The sequence below is a fragment of the Thecamonas trahens genome, assembly GCF_000142905.1.
Source record: "Thecamonas trahens ATCC 50062 unplaced genomic scaffold supercont1.40, whole genome shotgun sequence".
Classification (NCBI taxonomy): Eukaryota; order Apusomonadida; family Apusomonadidae; genus Thecamonas; species Thecamonas trahens.
Window position 1 is genome coordinate 9564 of NW_013657640.1, and position 18080 is coordinate 27643.

The 18080-nt window shown below is 62.9% G+C and overlaps 10 protein-coding genes across 10 annotated transcripts; 5 read left to right on the forward strand and 5 right to left on the reverse strand.

The window, feature by feature from the left end:
* Positions 1-55: 55 nt before the first annotated feature.
* AMSG_08302 (uncharacterized protein) lies at positions 56-741 on the reverse strand. Its single transcript, XM_013899929.1, has one exon. The coding sequence runs from the start codon at positions 635-637 to the stop codon at positions 68-70; it is 570 nt and encodes a 189-aa protein (XP_013755383.1). The 5' UTR covers positions 638-741; the 3' UTR covers positions 56-67.
* A 384-nt stretch (positions 742-1125) lies between these two features.
* On the forward strand, positions 1126-3062 carry AMSG_08303 (glutamate-cysteine ligase catalytic subunit; the record flags this gene model as incomplete). The annotated part of the gene is made up of 2 exons (XM_013899930.1): positions 1126-2760; positions 2811-3062. The coding sequence occupies 2 exons, from the start codon at positions 1126-1128 to the stop codon at positions 3042-3044; spliced, it is 1869 nt and encodes a 622-aa protein (XP_013755384.1). The 3' UTR covers positions 3045-3062.
* An 18-nt stretch (positions 3063-3080) lies between these two features.
* On the reverse strand, positions 3081-5018 carry AMSG_08304 (26S protease regulatory subunit 7). Its single transcript, XM_013899931.1, has 2 exons — positions 4986-5018; positions 3081-4422 (listed from the first exon to the last, which is right to left on the reverse strand). Coding segments are annotated over exons 1-2 (1311 nt in total). The 5' UTR covers positions 4987-5018; the 3' UTR covers positions 3081-3112.
* A 207-nt stretch (positions 5019-5225) lies between these two features.
* On the forward strand, positions 5226-6704 carry AMSG_08305 (uncharacterized protein; the record flags this gene model as incomplete). Its single annotated transcript, XM_013899932.1, has 2 exons — positions 5226-5295; positions 5455-6704. The coding sequence occupies 2 exons, from the start codon at positions 5226-5228 to the stop codon at positions 6663-6665; spliced, it is 1281 nt and encodes a 426-aa protein (XP_013755386.1). The 3' UTR covers positions 6666-6704.
* Positions 6705-6862: 158 nt separating this feature from the next.
* AMSG_08306 (uncharacterized protein) lies at positions 6863-8227 on the forward strand (the record flags this gene model as incomplete). Its single annotated transcript, XM_013899933.1, has 2 exons — positions 6863-6949; positions 7037-8227. The coding sequence occupies 2 exons, from the start codon at positions 6863-6865 to the stop codon at positions 8225-8227; spliced, it is 1278 nt and encodes a 425-aa protein (XP_013755387.1).
* Positions 8228-8269: 42 nt separating this feature from the next.
* On the reverse strand, positions 8270-9772 carry AMSG_08307 (Ca2:Cation Antiporter family; the record flags this gene model as incomplete). The annotated part of the gene is made up of 1 exon (XM_013899934.1): positions 8270-9772. The coding sequence occupies one exon, from the start codon at positions 9770-9772 to the stop codon at positions 8270-8272; it is 1503 nt and encodes a 500-aa protein (XP_013755388.1).
* A 1325-nt stretch (positions 9773-11097) lies between these two features.
* On the forward strand, positions 11098-12466 carry AMSG_08308 (uncharacterized protein; the record flags this gene model as incomplete). The annotated part of the gene is made up of 3 exons (XM_013899935.1): positions 11098-11134; positions 11237-11336; positions 11448-12466. 3 exons carry the CDS (start codon positions 11098-11100, stop codon positions 12244-12246), a joined length of 936 nt encoding a protein of 311 aa, XP_013755389.1. The 3' UTR covers positions 12247-12466.
* Positions 12261-13358, reverse strand: AMSG_08309 (ArfRP1-family small GTPase; the record flags this gene model as incomplete). Its single annotated transcript, XM_013899936.1, has 3 exons — positions 12261-12663; positions 12729-12817; positions 13266-13358. The coding sequence occupies 3 exons, from the start codon at positions 13356-13358 to the stop codon at positions 12261-12263; spliced, it is 585 nt and encodes a 194-aa protein (XP_013755390.1).
* Positions 13359-14726: 1368 nt separating this feature from the next.
* Positions 14727-15420, forward strand: AMSG_08311 (DNA replication complex GINS protein PSF3; the record flags this gene model as incomplete). The annotated part of the gene is made up of 2 exons (XM_013899937.1): positions 14727-14840; positions 14935-15420. The coding sequence occupies 2 exons, from the start codon at positions 14727-14729 to the stop codon at positions 15391-15393; spliced, it is 573 nt and encodes a 190-aa protein (XP_013755391.1). The 3' UTR covers positions 15394-15420.
* Positions 15138-17956, reverse strand: AMSG_08312 (CMGC/RCK/MAK protein kinase; the record flags this gene model as incomplete). The annotated part of the gene is made up of 3 exons (XM_013899938.1): positions 15138-17307; positions 17564-17632; positions 17870-17956. 3 exons carry the CDS (start codon positions 17954-17956, stop codon positions 15412-15414), a joined length of 2052 nt encoding a protein of 683 aa, XP_013755392.1. The 3' UTR covers positions 15138-15411.
* Between the last annotated feature and the right edge of the window lie 124 nt (positions 17957-18080).

Consider the following 18080-nt stretch of genomic DNA (forward strand, 5'->3'; position numbering starts at 1 on the left):
CCACACGACCACCACCACCACCCCCCCCCCCCCCCCCCCTACCCCTCCTCTCGTACCAGGCCTAACTTTACTCATCGGGTTCCACCCAGAGCTCAAATGCATCGCCGCGCCGGGTGATGCCCGAGAACTGCGGGCGACGCTTCTGCCTGCTGAGCTGGCGGGTCGAGCCGAGCGTGCGTGCGACCTCAACCCGGGTGCGGGCGTTGAGCGGCGGGACGACAATGTACGGCGTGGGGAGAGGGCCCTGGCCACGGATGGCCGAGTGCGCCACGTCCAGCGTGTCAGTCAGCACCGCTTGTGATCCGTCATTGCCTTCGGCGGCATCGCCGTCGTCGACTGCCGCGCCGTCGTCGGCTGCCGCGCCCTCGGCCTCATCGAGCGAGTGCACTTGAGTCCGTGACGCGCCCTGCTCGGTCACAGTCTTGCGCAGATAGAGATCAGCGACGAGATAGTCGAGGTCCGGTGGCTCTGCACGAACGTTTGCCGCCGTTGTGATGAACGGCTTTGGCGTGGCAATCGTCGGTGCCAGTGTCTCGGCCCACGGATAGCCCTTGTACTTGGCCTCCCACTTGCGAGCCGACTCGTTCTCGGCCTCACACCTGTAGTGCCACACATGGTCCACAAACGCAGACGTCATACTACCACCAACCTTATCTTACTTGCCAAGCCTCCTGTCGTCTGTACCTATTGCCTCTACTCTTTCAATCCGCCCAACTCACAACCTGCCGTTGCCCCTCCAACAGCCAAGCGAGGAGTGTCACTCGCACCACACACGCTTGTTGTCCAACGTCCAACGTCCAACGTCCGCCTCACTGCGAAACCTCCAACGATCAAAGAAATAGCAATATAATCGTCACCCCCCCCCCTCCCCCCGTCCATCGTGTCACCTCAATTTTCACTTTGTTCGCCACCGACGCAGACTCGCGACCTGAGCACGTCATTGCCTCTCCCCACCTCATACCCTCTCCTTCCCCTCCCCCCCCTCCGCGCTCCCCACTGACTGTTGTCCCGCACCACCACTCATCTGTAGCAATCTCACAGAACCGAGTACCCTCCCTACACCCCCCCCCTCCCCCCCTCCCTTATCCCCCTCCCTCGCTCTGCTTCTCCACCCGCGGCGTGGATATGGGCCTCCTCACCGTCGGACGGCCGCTGTCATGGGACGAGTCGCGGCGGTACCGTGAGTATGTCCGCCAGCACGGCGTCATTCAGTTTCTCAATCTGTACAAGCGACTGATGGAGGAGCCGCGGGATGACTGTCTTCTGTGGGGCGATGAGATCGAGGGCATGGTCATCGAGTTTGACCATGACGCCCGCAGAGTCCGCCTTGCGCTTGTGGCTGAAGATGTCATCGAGGCCGCCAACGCCGAGGCAGATCCGGCCGATGCCATCTTCCATCCCGAGTACGGATCGTACATGGTGGAGACTACCCCGGGTACGCCCTACGCCGCCACCTATGCCGCTCTGCTCTCGGTCGAGGCCAACATGGCTGCCCGCCGCGCGCTCGTCGCCAACCAGCTCGCTCCCAACCAGGCGTACTTTACTCTCGGTGGCTTCCCACGCCTCGGCTGTGACGACTTTACCTCGCCGGCCCACGCGCCCGGCGGCCCCATCGCCAAGTCGCAGTACTCGCCTGACGAGGCCATCAACTCGCACCCGCGCTTTGGCGCCCTCACCGCCGCCATCCGCCAACGCCGTGGGCGCAACGTCGACATCCGCGTCCCGGCCTTTGTCGACGAGGCCTCAGTCGACCCGCCGGTCATTCACATGGACTCCATGCTGTTTGGCATGGGCCTCTGCTGCGAGCAGGTCACCCTCCAGGCCATGGACCTCGACGAGGGCCGCGTCATCCACGACCTCTTTGTCGTCCTCGCCCCGCTCTTTATGCCGCTCACCGCCTCGACGCCCATCTACCGTGGCCGCCTCGCCGACGTCGACTGCCGCTGGAACATCATCTCGGCCTCGGTCGACGACCGCACAGAAGCCGAGATGGTGCGGCCCGACGAGGCCGCAGGCCCGGTCGCACGCGACCCGCCGTCGTCCAAGACTACCACCACCACCCACACCACCACTCAGAACGTTGGCGACGCCCTCGTCGTCACCACCACGTCAACGACCACCACCACCACCACCATCCCGCTCGGCGACGGCGCCACCCGCTCCGAGTCGCAGTTCCTGCCCAAGTCGCGCTACGCTTCGGCCTCGGCCTACGTCTCGCTCAGTGCCCAAGAGTACAACGACATCGACGCCCCCTTCCACTACCCGGCCTTCCTCACCCTCGTCAACGCCGGCATCGACAAGCCGCTCGCCCGCCATGTCGCCGCCCTCTTTGCCCGCGACCCGCTTGTCCTCCTCTCCGGCCTCATCGAGGAAGTCTCCGACGCCACCTCCACTCTTCATTTTGAGTGCCTCGCCTCGACAAACTGGGGCTCGGTCCGCCTCAAGCCGCCGCCGCCCGACTCGAACATCGGTTGGCGCGTCGAGCTCCGCTCCATGGAGACCGGCATCACAGACTTTGAGAACGCCGCCTTTGCCGTCTTCACCATCCTCCTCACCCGCGCCCTCCTCTCATTCAACGCCAGCATCACCATCCCCATCTCGCTCGTCGACGACAACTTCGACGTCGCCCAGCGCCGCGACGCTGTCCTCAACGAGGCCTTCCACTGGCGCATCTCCTACGGCGCCGCTGCTGCCGCTGCCCCCGCCTCGGTCGGTAAGGCCTCGCTGGACCACATCTTCAACTCGGACCTCATTCCGCTCGTCGAGTCGTACCTCGACTCGCTCGCCCTCCCTTTGACGTCCGCACAAAGCTGCAGGCCTACATCGACCTCGTCGGCGCCCGCGCCGCGGGCTCCCTCGCCACCCCCGCTCACTGGATCCGCAACTTTGTCACCTCTCACCCCGACTACGCCAAGGACGGCCGCGTCACAGACTCGATCCAGTACGACCTCCTCACCGCCGTCACGCACATTGCCGACGGCTCCCGCCACGAGCCCTCGCTCTACGGCGATCTCCGCGCCGCTACCGCTGCTGCCTCTCAGTAACATCTCGCAATGCGTGCGCTTCACCGCCCCCACCGCTCTCCGCTTCAACCCTTTTACGGTACAAAGCCTTAGTTGTACACCAGATACGTCGATGTCGCCGAAAACTTGGCGTACGACTTGATCACCTTCTGCACCGCGTCAATAAAGTCCTGGTGCGAGACCGTCCGCCGCCGCGCCCGAATGGCAAACATGCCCGCCTCGGTACAGACCGACCGCATGTCGGCGCCCGTGGCGTGCGGGCAGAGCCGCGCAATGAGCTCAAACCGGATGCCCTTCTCCACCTGCATCTGTCCCGCGTGGATGCGGAGAATGTGCGTCCGGCCCTCGAGATCCGGCAGCCCAAACTCGATCTTGCGGTCGAGCCGCCCGGGCCGCAGCAGCGCCGGGTCGAGCGTGTCCGGCCGGTTCGTCGCCATCAGCACCTTGATGTTGCCGCGCGCGTCAAAGCCGTCCAGCTGGTTGATCAGCTCCAGCATCGTCCGCTGCACCTCCGTCCCCGATCCGGGGTCATCCTGCCGCGCCCCGCCGATCGCGTCCACCTCGTCAAAGAACATGACGCACGCCTTGCGCGCACGCGCCATCTGGAACAGCTCGCGCACCATCCGCGCACCCTCGCCCACGTACTTTTGCACAAGCTCCGATCCAATGACACGGATAAATGTCGCGTCCGTCCGGTTCGCCACCGCACGCGCAGAGAGCGTCTTGCCCGTCCCGGGCGGCCCGTACAGCAGCACGCCCTTCGGCGGGTCGATGCCCAGCTGGATGAACCGCTCCGGATGCAGCAGCGGAATCTCAAGTACCTCGCGAAGCTGCTTGATCTGCTCCTTGCACCCGCCCACGTCCTTGTACGTCACGTCCGGCTTCTCCTCGATCTCCATCATCGTCACAGACGCGTCCACCTTGGGCGGCAGCGGAATCTTGATCTGGTACTTGGTCCGGTCCACGCCCACGCGCATCCCCTCCTCGATGTCTGCAGGCGCAACCTGCTCGCCGAGCGAGACCACAAACTTGGCCATCTGCTTCACGTTGATGATGTAGTGCAGCTCGCCGTCGTCCTTCTTGATGATCTTGGTGCACCGCGCAACCTGCAGCGGCTGCTCGCTCTTGATCAGCTGCATGTCCGCCGCAAGGTCCCAGTACGACGGCGGCGCAAGCCCCGTGTTCGACTCCTTCACCCCAATGATCTTCTTCACCTTCTCCATCACCTCCTTGATCGAGTCCTCCGCATCCTTCAGCTTGCCCGAGTACGGACCCACTCCGTATGCCTTCAGCAGCTCGATGTCGCCCTTGTCAAGCGGCACAATCTCCGCCTCCTTCTCGGGCTCATCGTCCGCATGAACAGGCTTCTCTTCCTTGCCCTTCTTTGTGCCCTTGGCCACTGCACACCCTCCCGACACACACACATACCACCACATTCACATCCACCAACGCGCATACACACACACACACATACACACACACACACACACACACACACACACGCACACACGCACGCACACACGCACGCATCGCAACACACACACACAAACGTCCCTCAACTCATGTTAGTCACTGCTCCCCTTCAACTGCCCGATTCCGGCTCTCCGCGCCACAGGTCGCCTTCCGCCCGACTGCCGCTCACCCACCCACACCCCCCTCCTCCCACCATCCCCACACACCACACACACACAAACACGCACATACACACACGCCCTCTATCCCAGCATTTCTCCTCCTCCTCTCCTCCTCTCCCACCTACTCTGCTCACTTCCACCTTGTCTGCCCACATGCACTGCAAGCAGGTCGCCCGACCACCTGGTCGTCTTCCACCCCGCCTACCTTCCTCTCCCTCTGCCACCACTCATTTTTGCCTTCTATCCCACGCACCTGCCTCCCCCTCCCACCCCCCTTCCCCTTCCCTCTCTCTCTCCACCACAACAGCAGCGTCTATACTCTACGTACTCTTTCTGCTGTGCAGACTGCCGGGTGCGAGTGCGGTGTACCGTCTCCCTCCCACACTCCCAACACCTCGTCCCGCTCCCCACCCGGCGCCAACTGATCAACCTCGTCTCCGATCGATCACCGCTACGATCGATCACCCCCCCCTCCGACCACTCCAAGGAGCCACTGCACCACTCGACCTCGTTCCACCCACCACACAAACGCAAACACATACACTCGCCAGTCGCGGCTACTGCGAAGATGTATTTGGCATGTACACCAATACGTGCCCTGGTGCTCGTGGTCTCCATTCTGGTCATTGTTCAGTTTGGTATGGTCCCGCAAGCACTCAAACTCCTCCTCGCACATGAGCAGTGCCAAGCAGAGCTGACAGCATTGAGAGCCTTACCACCGCCGCCGCCGTGCCCAGACCCCACACCTATCATCTTTGAGAGAGATAGACTCGCTCGTGATCTGCGTGAGAGGACAGAACAGCTCAATGTGGCCAAGGCTCGGCTGAAGCTTGTCCAAGGCCCGGGCGCCGGCGTGGCATCCTCCCAGCGTGCCCTTGCTCTTCGTCGCGAGATGCACGCCAGACTCTCCGAGAGCCCAAGCTCCGAGCGGAAGTGTGTGCTCGCCGACGTCAAGCCGGCTACTCGCCAGGATAACAACGACCTGCTGAAGGTCCTTGTTTACAAGCACGAGTACGAGAACTCGCTGATTAAGGCCGAGGAAGGTGGCCCCATGGGCGAGCTCGCCCTCTTCCACTCGCTGCTCGACGCCTTGCACACATCGGACCTTGTAGCCGACGGCGGCGTCTTTCTTGCCTCGTCACCCGCAAGTCTGGATGCAGTGCTGGTAGACACCCCGTTTGATGCATTTGATGTCATCTTCACCGACCAGTACTCGTTTGCTGTCCTCGAATCGGCGGGCCTCTTTCACCTCGATCTCGACCGCTGCCGCTACCGGTTTGTCGACTTTTGGGGCACGCCGCCGAACCAGAACTCGGTTTGCTTCCATCTGCGCCAGTATCTCACCCCGTACGCCAACGAGTGGAACGCGCCCATGTTCTACGACGCGACTGTGTCGGGCGCGCGAACAACAGACTCTGCCGCCAAGCTCGTCTCGCAGGAGGACATCGACCGCGAGCTTGCCGATCTTCCGCCACGCTTTGCTCTCATCTACGGCAAGGACGCAAAGTACTTTGCCACCGCCCGCAATGCCATTGCCTCTGTTGCCCGCAAAATCCCACTCGTCTCCACCGCACGCAACGCTCGCGGCCGCCTCCCGCCGGGCGTCATCACCCTCGGCGTCGTCTCCAAGCCGGCCTGGCGCGCTCTCCTCGCTCGCGCCTCGTTTGTCCTCGGCATGGGCCATCCCGTCATTGGCCCAACCGTCTTTGACGCTTGGTCCGTCGGCACGCCGTTCATCAACCCGACCTTTGCCAAGCCCTTCCAGCTCGCTGACAACACCCGCTGGGCCCTCGCCTCGCAGCATCCGCCGGCCGTCGACCTCGCCCCACCGGGCTACATCCACACCCTCGACATCAACAATGCCGCCACCCTCGCCAACGCTGTCGACACCATCCTCGCCCGCGGCAGACTCCAGCCGTTTGTCCCGCCAGACTACACTACCGCCGGCGTTGCAACCGCCATCGACGCCACTCTCCGTGCCGACTACTGCCGTCCGCTCGCCGACTAGCGCCACATGGTCACGTTCGTACATCACAACAAGACGTGTGACAGAATCATAAATAACAGACCTCATATCCTTGATCCCAGCTCGCCTGAATCGAAAACAGCCCACGCGCCGAACCCCTCCCCTCCCCCCCCCTCACCCCCCTCCCACCACCACACCTCACCACCACCTCCTCCACCACCACCACCACCACCGTCGCCATGTCGAGTGCGTCCGCATACTCGGACTATTCTCCCAGCTCTGCAGACGCACCCATTGTCCTGGACGACCACAAGGACGACGAGGTTGTTGCCACCGCACCTGCCGCCGCTCCAACCACCACGAGTGACGGCGAGCATGTTGCTGGCAATAGTTCGGTGACTCAGAGGAAACAGTCTTCGTCCCGGGATGATCCCAATGCTGGTTCCGTCTCAGACGTCTCGCTCGCCTCGGGTGATCTGATCTCCGACAACGGGCCGCCACATGTGGCTCTTCTCCCGGCGAGGATGAACTCGGACGGTGAGCTGGTGGCTGTCGCTCCGATGGCTCGTGGCTCCTCGGCTCGCTCGCTCACCCTCCTCCAGCCCATGGCCGGCTGGCTTGCCTTCTGCGGCTACGCTCCGGGAGGCGGCATCGTCGGCACTGGCTGGGCCTTTCTCGTCTGGGCCATGGTCGTCACCCACGCTGTTGTCATGTTCTCCCTCACCGTTTACCCGATGCGCTTGACCGAGTCCACCTTGTCCGGCTTGGCCATCCTGGCCCTTGCCCCCGTCATCACCCTCCCCACCTTCAACCGATACATGCGGTCGGGCGTGCTCGAGGACGAGGTAGCAACGTGCAAGTACGTCCACCAGTACTCGGGCCGCGCCGTCCGCCAGCTTGCGCTTGGCCACACGCTCGCGGCCATGGCTGTCTCGCTCTTTCTTGTGGTGGGGTGGAACGTGACGCTCGGCCTCGCGCTCGATGGCCAGGGCTTTGGCGGTGGTAAGTCGGACGCCCTCTACTGGGTCGAGCTCGTCACCTCGATCTTTGCCATTCCGGCCATGGTCACCCCGCTTGCCATGCTCTCGCTGGTGTGCAACCTGCATCGGCTGCAGTGTCTCTCGTTTATTGGCCGGCTCACCGACGCCGACATGCACATTCCGTCGGCACTCCGCCTCCATCAGGCCATCCGCCGCTCCATTAAGGCCTCCTCGCGGCTCTTCACTCGCTGGGTCTTCCCCGCAGCCCTCATCTGCGCTGTCTCGCTCACTTACCAGATCTATGGCTACCTCTTGAGCCACAGCAGCTCGCGCCAGTATAACGGCATCTACCACATCATTGCCGTCACCCTCATCCTCGTCGTCATCCTCGGCGCCACCACCTCGGTCACCCGCGCCGCCCACAACGTCCGCCACGCTACCGCAGAGCTCTACGCGGTCTCATTTGGCAGCGCCGCTGACATCTCTCGATTCATGGTCTACCTCAACAACACAGACCTCGCCTTCCGCATCTTTGCCGTCCCCATGTACCCGGCCTACAACTCACTGGTCATCGTCGGCTTTTCCGCCGTTGTCGGCGGCGTCGTCCGCCAGGCCACCATCTGAGCCACACCTGCCTTTGCTACCCTTCATTGAACAAAAGCCCCTTCACTCCCGGTCAGGCCGAACCACGACAAACGCCGCAAAGCCGCCGTATGCTGCAAGCAGCACCGCGCCGCCGACCCAGTGCAGCCGCCACCGCGCCGCTGCCAACACCGCCACCACCAGAGCGAGCGACGCAAAGAAAAAGAGCGCAAAAACCCGCATGTCGCTCGTGTTGACCACAACCGGATCGCCCATCAAAGCCGAGAGGAACCATGGAAGAGCGAGCGCGACAAGGATGTCAAACACGTTCGAGCCCATCGCGTTGGAGACACACATCGTGCCATGGCCCTGTCGCGCCACAAAGACCGACGACAGCGCGTCCGGCATCGACGTCCCGATAGCCAGAGCAGTGAGGCCCAACGTCTCCTGTGAGATGTGTAACATGCATCCAATGCGCGCTGCAAAGGCAGAGACGCCGTATATCATGAGCGCAAGCCAGGCAAACGAACAGAGGAAGGTGAGGACAACCAGGTTGCCTCGCGGCGGAGGGATGGTGTATCGGAAGAGGTGCTCCAGCGGAGTCCACACAACCGCGGTGAGCGCGCCCTCGCACCGCCGCCGAGCCACCCGCAGCTGTTCAGACTCACGCGTCCGCGAGTAGCCGCCCAAGTCCGGCGACGTCGACTCGTTGCTCGACTCGGAATCGGCATAGACTGCCAGGTTCGAGAGCCGCGGAGGTCGCCCGGCCTCGGCCACATCGTCGCTGAGGCCGAGCTCACCATCAAAATCCTCGCCAAAGTACAGCACATCGAGCGAAGGCTCCTCCAGCCGGCCAACAGGCGCAGAACGCAGCGGGGGAGGCGGGGTCGAGGCTCGGGCGGCGGCGGCAAAGACCGAGCCGAACCGAGCGACCGGATCAATCTCGCCGTTGTTGCTGCCGCTGCTCTCGTCGGCTTCTTCCTCCTGCTGCTCCTGCTCGTCGCACTCGCCGTCGCCGTCAACATTGTCGGTCCACAGCGCATCCAGAGATGGCGGCAAGAGCGGAAACGCGCGGGCCTCGTCGATGGCGTCGTCTGTGAGCAGCCCGTCGCCACCCCACGAGTCAAGCCGCGGCCGAAGCGCTGGACCGTCTGACCACATCTCGTTCTCCTCCTCATCTGCGAGTGAAAGCAGCCGCGCACGCTCGGCGCGACGCCCGTCGCCATCAGTCGCCGCCATGGCAGCAGCAGCAAGTGAACCCGGCGCCGGGCTCTGGTGTGCGTACGGCTCAAGCCAGGCGCACGCGGTCGGGGCCAGAGCCAGGGTCAGACTGGCGATGGAAGCCGAGGCAAGGAGGCACGTGAGGTAAATGGCGTAGAGGACAAGGCCGATAGCGGCCTCCCACCACGAGATGGCGGCATCCGAGAAGATGGCCATGAGATAGCCAAAGGCGAGCACGTTGACCACCATGTCTCGCAGCAGAACCTTTGGCGAGAGAGCCAAAGCCGATCCCGCAGCCACAGCAGAAGCACCGATGATGACCAGGAGGTTGAAGACGGCTGAACCGACAATGGTACCAATGCCCATAGCATCCGTGGGATAAGTGAGCGCCGCCAAAGCCATCAGTAGCTCTGGCATGGATGTGCCTGCAGCCATGATGGTAGCACCAAGTACGTTATCAGCGAGACCAGTCCTTGCACCCACAGCTTCCAAAGCTTGATAAAACCGTCCTTCACACACCACAGCCACCCCAAGCATCAAGTACCCCACCCCTGCCATGTAGCCCAGCATGACCCAAGCCGAGCCGTCGTCTCCCACGCACCCACCACCGCCATGCCCACCACCATGACCCGCACTACTTGTGCTGCCATCACTCGCCCACGTCGTGAACATGACCCAAGAGGACCACGTCGAACAAAAGGCTGGAGTTGTGTGGCTTGGGTCTCGTCGTCGTCAGCATGGCTGGTCGCCGTCTGTGGTACGTGTAGGTGACAAGGTCGGCTTGGGGCTGACATGCCCGTGCGCACAGCACGACGAATCGGCTTGGGCACGAGATCGTGACACGTTTCGAGATCGATGACGTGGGGAAGGCCAAAGGCCAAGATGGCGCTGGGGTGTTGCGATGAGAGGCAGGGGGGATTGGGATGGCGGGTAGGGGGGGGGGGGGGGGGGGGTTGAGCTCGTCGGTCGGACAGGTTCATCGGTGGTAGTGGGCACGAGTTGTTGACGGGTGGGCGTCCTGGTAGGGGGGGGGGGGGCAGTAAAGGACATGGTACCGATTGATTTTACCTTTCTTGGGTGCTTTGCCATCGGTCCCTGCCATCGCAGCGGGTGTTTGCCATCCATCGCCACAGATGGTCGCTGGAGAAAGACATAGCTGGCACGCCCGTCAACCGTTGGGCGACCACGTCAAGCCGGATAAAGAGCCTTCGCTTGGGTCGGGCACTTGAGCCACTTCTCCCAGGCGTTGCTCTCGTGTAGCAACTGCACTCTCCCCTTTCCACCTCAACTGGTGCTGGCTGTGGTGACCTCTACCTTGCTAGCAAGAGCTTGTAGTGGCGGACCAAGTGCAGCGGCAACCACTCGGCGCCGAGTGGAGATTCGTCGTCCCGGCACCAGCACCGGCATCGGCATTGGCATCAGCATTGCCTGTATGTCGAGTTCATCATCGCTCGCAAGGCTGCGGCAGAGTAAGTGGTTGGAATCAGTGACGGGTAGGCGGAAAGAGGGAGGGAAGACGACTCACGGCGATGGCGACGTCGGATACGCAGAGTCGCCGGGCAAGACACCGACATGGCGTGATCTGGTGCGGACTGGGGCGGACCAAGTGCAGCTGCAGCACTCGGCGCCGAGTGGAGATTCGTCGTCCCGGCACCAGCACCGGCATCGGCATTGGCATCAGCATTGCCTGTATGTCGAGTTCAACATCGCTCGCAAGGCTGCGGCAGAGTAAGTGGTTGGAATCAGTGACGGAGTGGTTGGAATCAGTGACGGGTAGGCGGAAAGAGGGAGGGAAGACGACTCACAGCGATGGTGGCGTCGGATACGCAGAGTCGCCGGGCAAGACACCGACATGGCGTGATCTGGTGCGGACTGGGCGCAGTGGAGGCCACGTGGTCATCGAGAAGCTATCGCCAGCGTTTGCATCGGTGTACGGAGCGGCGAGTGTGCCGAGTGATGGCAGCGGGAGCGAGAGGCGCCCCGCAATCGACCCGTATGCGGTCGAGCCGCAGGCAATGCGGAACGCGCGCGGTGGCGATAGGCGGCGCAAGAAAAAGCGGCGGAAGCGCAAGCACAAGTCGCGGCCACAACAACGTGACGGCGGAAGCCAGTCGGCGACAAGTGGCGGTGAGTGGGGTGACGCCCACGGCGTGGCTCACGGTCTCGCCCAGGTTCCACTAGACTCGCTCATCGATCTGCAGAAGCACTTGGTCGCGCAGTCGCGCCGGCTTGCGTCGCAGGAAGAGGAGCTCCGCGCCGTGCGGCGCAAGCTCGCCGATGTCGGATCTGGCGAAGCTCGTGCGCCTGAGCGTCCGCACGATGCTGGTCGTGGGGCTGTCGGCAGCGCGGACACAGCCCAGGGCGACCTTGGTGTCGTCAAGGTTGTCCATCCGCTGGAAAACGAGGCCGTGGCGCTGTCGGACTCGCTGTTGAGTCTACGGCCGCCGTTCACGCCGGGCGGGAAGCCCAACTCGCCGCGGCGCGTGCGCCCGGGCACGACGGTCCACATTCCACCGCCGTCACCGACTCGGCCTGTCGAAAGCCTGGCCTGCTCCGGCGCCGGCCAGCCCGGTCCTGTGTCGCAGGTCCCGCGCATTGCCGTCCGACTCGACGCCGTGGACGATGCCGGTGAGCTCGAGGCAGGCTCGCTCGACGCGCTCGTGGCGTCGCTTCAGAATCAGCAGCGGGCGTACGACGCGTCGCGCAAGTCTGGTCGGTCACAATACCTGCCGCTTGTGCGGCAGCTCGAGACGAGCAGAGGCGGCAGCAGCGCAGGCATGGGCCCCGGCCTGCCGGGCGTCCCGCGAGTTCGAGTCTCGCTCCGCGAGCTTGAGCAATGATGGCGGTGGCCAAGTTAGCGAATGATCTGCCGCGGCGAGGTCTGGAGGGCAGCAAGGAGCCAGTCAATCGCCTCCGTCACACCGGTGCCGTCCTTGGCGCAGATAGGTGCCACGTGCATGTTGTGGTCGGGCACGTCGGTGACCCCAAAGGCGTCAGCCACCACGTCGGGGTCGATGGCGTCGTCCTTATCCATCTTGTTGCACAGCAGGAGAACTGGCGCACCAGCGAGCCTCGGATCGGCAACCACTGTGTGGAACGTTGACCGGGCCTCGTCCATCCGGACCGTGTCGGAAGAGTCGATGACGAACACCACGGCGTGTGCCTCGTTAAAGTACCGATCCCACATGCCAATCAGCGACCGCTGGCCGCCCACGTCCCAGGTCACCAGGACCTCCGTCCAATTGGGATGCGCGCGACTGTGCCAAAACGTGAGTGAGTGGAGAGGGAAGTAAGAGGACAAGGAGTGAGAAGGATGCACAACGTACGGTTCAGCCCCACAGTGGGCGTGATCTTCTCTTCCGGCAGCGGATCCATGCCCAGGTACATCGACTTCATCTGCTCCAGCAACGTCTATACACATGTCCGTTCTCACTATGAGTTGTGTCACCCCCGACACCATACACCGCCGACATCTGACGGGTTGTGCGTCCATCACTGGCAGCAGCAGCAGCAGCAGCAGCAGCAGCACGTCGACCAATACGATCATTGTCGCGTCGTATCCGTCGATCAGACCGCAGCCACCACCATCACCACGATCAGGCCACCACATCGCGCAGGCCACCACATCGCGCAGGCCACCACATCGATCAGCAGCACTACGTCCGCGCTCTATCGATCATCCCCACCAGCATGACCTTGACCAACCAACCAACCCCGCCTGCGTCCCCTGCCCCGTCCCGGTCACCTCATATCCAGCCACACACACACACACACACACACACACACACACACACACACACACACACACACACACACACACACACACACACACACACACACACACACACGCCACGCATACCGTCTTGCCAGCATAGTCTAGACCCACAATAAGGGTAAACAGCTCGGTCTTGGTGAACAGATACTTCCACAGGCCGGAGAGGAGGGAGAACATGGCTTCCAGCCGAGTCGAGTGCCTTCCCGCCTTGTCGCCCAACCCGGCCCTGTTGTTGCTGCTGTCCGCCCCGCGCTCCGCTACCTACCACACCAGCTCAGTTCAACCCCCTGTCTGTAGCAGAGTCGATCGGTGTATGACACTGCGTCTAAACAGCATGGCCGATCAGAGGTTGTCATCAGGTGCCCGGCCTTCATCGCCACCCATCGCCACCCATCACACACATATACACACGCGCGCACACACACACATACACACACGGCTAAACAACCACCTGTAGTGGCCACATCTATCCCTGCCGGTCCGCGATTCAATGGAGACACATGCAGAGATACGCCTCATCCGATTGCAGCAAAAACTTGGGCCTGGTACATGGCATCTTACATAGCAAAGACCGCCATGCACGCATCAGCAAAGACCGCCCTGTGTGCATCAGCAAGTCACGTTGTGGATGCGCCCGACTGCAGACTGTGGCAAAGCTACAGATCGTCGTGGATGTTCTCCGGAAGATCGATGGTGGTCTTGAGCTCGTCCGCCTCACGACCAGCAATGGCAGCAAGCACCTCCAGGATGTGATCACTCGGCTCGAGGTCCTCCATCGAGTAGTGGAGCTCGACTTCGCAGCCTCTGCCCGAGAACTGTTCGGTAGCGAGAGCGATCTCTGTCCGGAGCTCGAGGAAGGGCAGAGCGTCTGTGGAAGGCAGTGCGACAGCGAGCAGAACAAGCGACCAGGCATCGTTCTCGACGTCTGCAGTGACCTCGTCGAGGACATGAGACATAGCTACCGGCACACTTCCGGGTGGAAACACTACATACGCGTCCTTCTCCGGTCCAGCCACTTGCTCGCGCCCGAGTGCCTCGGCCGCAGCACCTGCCGATGTCGAGATGGCAGCAAAGACGTCAGAGCACGAGGCGTCGAGGAGCGAGAGCCCCGGTGCAGATGCTGCTGCAGTACTGATGACAAGGCAGAAGAGCGCAAGGGTACCAGCCGCATGCATCCATCGAGAGAGAGACATCGCCAGTCTCACGGTATCAAGATCAAGAGAGGTGATGCCGTACTCGGTGTCTGCACACACAAACACACACACGCCCGATCACACACACACACACACACACACACATAAATATATATATATACATACACACATGCACACACACATACATACACACACACACACATCCGCGCGCATCAATGTGCCCCCTAAGGTCCCGATCATCACATCCATGATCTCTCACCCCTCCACCCCCGCTGCCGCCCGCTGGCGTTTGGCGCTCGCCCCCACAGATTCTACCGCTGGCGCCACCGACCGAGCCAGCCACGACCACCACACTCGGTGACCTTTGGAGGGCGGGGAGGAGGACGAGAGTATGGCATACTACGACATTGACGCCATTCTGCTTGATGACCAGATAGTGCCTGCCCACTTTAACACCGCCGCCATGGACCTCGGAGTGCTAGACCCGTCGACTCCGTCACCACACGTACGTACTGCCTTGCCTTGGCCTCAACAAGATAGAGCACACCACACCGCCATCACTCACTCATCCACGCACTTCATGGTCACTGCTGGCACAGATCGATCAAGGAACCGAGACGGACATCCCACTTTGGCTCGCACTGTCTCTGGCCAAGCGGAGCATTGTCACACTACGCTCGCCGTCGTTCTTTGGCGAGTCGTTCCAGGCCCATCTTCTCGCTGATGCCCAGGTCCTCAACATCCACGACAAATGTCCGTTCTTTTACGAGCTCGGCGTCAAGCTAGCAAAGCTGACCGGCAACTGGGCTCTACCGGCTGTTCTCAAGAAGGCCTTCCACACTCGCTACCTCCGTATCGTCGACACCTCGATCAACCTCGGTGCCGCAGACTACTCGGAGCACATCCGCAAGCTCACCACCGCAGAGCGCAACCTGTTCCATCTCGGCCACGCCGCGGCAGCAGAGGTTCTCCGCTACAAGACCCGTGACACAGACCGCCTGGCCGCATCGGCCGTCGTCACCCGCAAGCGTCGCCGTGCTGCGCTCGGCAAAAAGTAGACGCTCCCAGTTAAACCGTCAGTACCGCGAGAACTTGGCTCCGGCATACCGTGTGCGATGCGTTGTGCCTGATGCCCGCAACAGAGGCCCGCCGCCGCCGCCGCCTCCCTTGCCCATGCCCATTCCAGAGCTGCTGCCGCGCGGTGGGTACCCACTGCCTGTCCCGCTAGCCCCACTTGCTGCCCCAGTCCGGCCCGCCCCGATGCCGCCCAGTGCGGCGAACGGGTTGAGCGACCGCGGCCGCATTCCAGTCCGTGATGACGATGACAGCCGCGACGATGCCCGCGGCTGGCTCGCTGCCGGTCCAGCGGCAGATCCGGGCCCGGGCCCGCCTGCTCCGCTGTAACGCTGCGCGCCCGCCCGGGCCGCTGCCAGCCCAGGCAGAGGGTCCGTCGAGTACAGTGGCGTCCGCCGCCCCGGCATCGCTGCCGGTCCTGCTGTGCTCCGCTGCACGCCGTACGCGTCGCGGACCGGCCCGCGCTCGCGCCCATACCCACCACCGTATCCACCGACTCCGCCGCCGCCGACTTGGCCCGCCCCGCCGTCGTCCGAGTCGGACGACGAGCCAAAGGCAAACTCGTACTGATTGTTGCGCGTCCGCGGCGCGGCTGCACGGACCCGTGGCGGCTGCGACGCCCGCCCCACCGTGCCACGCGGTTGCGGTTTGCTGCTCCGCGCCGACGAGCCCGGCAGCAACGACGACGACGACGACGATGACGAGAGCAGCTCAAAGTCGTCCAGTGCCGTCTTGGCCCTTCGCGCGGCGGGCTTGGCGCCCGAAAACGCGTCGAGTGCATCCAGCTCGTCGTCCGAGATCTCCAGGTCAAACTCGCCGCCGGCCTTGCTTCTACCGCCGCCATACACCCCGCCGCCTCCGTACGCCCCTCCGCCTCCGTAAGCTCCACCGCTCCCGCCACCAGCCACACCCGTCGCTCCGCTCATGCCCTGCGACATGACGCGCGGCAGCCGCGACCGTGGAGGGTACGCCGAGTCGAGGTCGTCCGAGTCCGAGTCAGACGACAGAGCAAAGCCGCTGCGGCCGTCTCCTGTGCCACTGCTGCCTTTGCCTCCGCCCGCCCCGCCGTACGTCCCGCGCCCGATGCCGGCCAACGCAGCCTTGGCGCCCGGCGGCGATACGCTTGCCTTGGCCGGCGAACGGCCCGGCGCACGGCCTGCCCGCAGCGGGCGTAGCGGTGCAGGCGGTGCAATGGCCAGCGAGAAGAACGGGTGCCGGAGTGCGTCCTCGGCAGAGAGCCGCTTCTTCGGGTCCCAATGCATCAGCGACTTCATCAGGTCGAGGCCTTCGTCTGATGCGTTCGAGATGAGCGACGACAGCGGCGTCTCGGCCACCTGCGGAAAGGCGTAGCCCATCTTGGCCGCCAATTTCATGCCCTCCGGCCACTCGCGTGCCGACGGCGTGCCCAGCACCGAGCAGATCCGGAACAGCTGGTCCATCTCGGTCGAGCCCGGAAAAAGCGGCCGGAGCGTGTAAAGCTCCGCCATGATGGTGCCCACCGCCCACACGTCCACTGGTGAGTTGTACGTCGTCGACCGCAGCAGCACCTCGGGCGCCCGGTACCACCGCGTCGACACATACTCGGTGTACGGCGGTCGCGACCGGATCTCTCGCGCAAGCCCAAAGTCTGCAATCTTGCACAGCTCGTCGCCCTTGACCAGAATGTTTTCCGGCTTGATGTCGCGGTGGAAGAACGCGTTGGTGTGCATGTAGTGCAAGCCCTGCAGGATCTGGAACACAAGGTTGCGCACCCGCGACTCGGACAGCAGTTTGGTCCGTGCCTTGGTCATCTGATACAAGTTGCCGTCCAGAAACTCAAAGACAAAGAACAGCTCGTCGTTCTCGCGGATCACCTCTTTGAGCTTGACAATGTTCGGATGGTTGAGCTTCTTGAGCGACTGTCCCTCCACCAGCCCGCACCACCACATACAAGTGCACCCATGCGCACAGAGTCGCAAAGCAGCAACAGCAGCAAAAGCCGCACACAACAGAAACGCCGCTGCCCATGTGAGTTGGTCCTCTCTATATATACACTCCCACCTCGTCTCGTTCGCTCTACCAGGGGGGGGGGGGGGGGGAGGGCAGGGGGACCTTGCCACGCACTGGCGTGTTGTGAACAGCGCCAGTTGGCGATCATGATCGGGAGCAACGCACCTTGACCTCGCGAAGGGCCATGCATTCGTCCCAAGAGTAGAACTTCTGCTTCATCTTTTTGATGGCAACCTGCACATCACCATGTAGCCCATGCTCGCCGTGAGTACTCTGTCGCATTCGCTATCCTCTGCCATGCATATTTGCCTGCAATAGCCGAGCAAGAGCCGAAGAAGGTCGTAGACGCGCGCCAAAACAACCGCCACAGCCTTTGCACACCGCTCACCAGCCGACACACACACACATACACACACGCACACACGCACACACATGCACTCCATATCACTCTGCCGACAACACCACACGTACCACCTCCCCACTCGACTTGTCGGTGGCCTTGAACACCGCGCCGAACGTTCCGTCGCCCAGCTTGGACGACACTGCATACTTTTGCATAGTCGGCCAGCCGAGCGGGGTGTGCTGATTCACCGAACGGTCGCCGACTCGGCACTGACTCGGCACTGACTCGGCCTCGACTCGGCCCCGACTCTGGTCCGACTTGTCGCGGTGCCTGTCGACG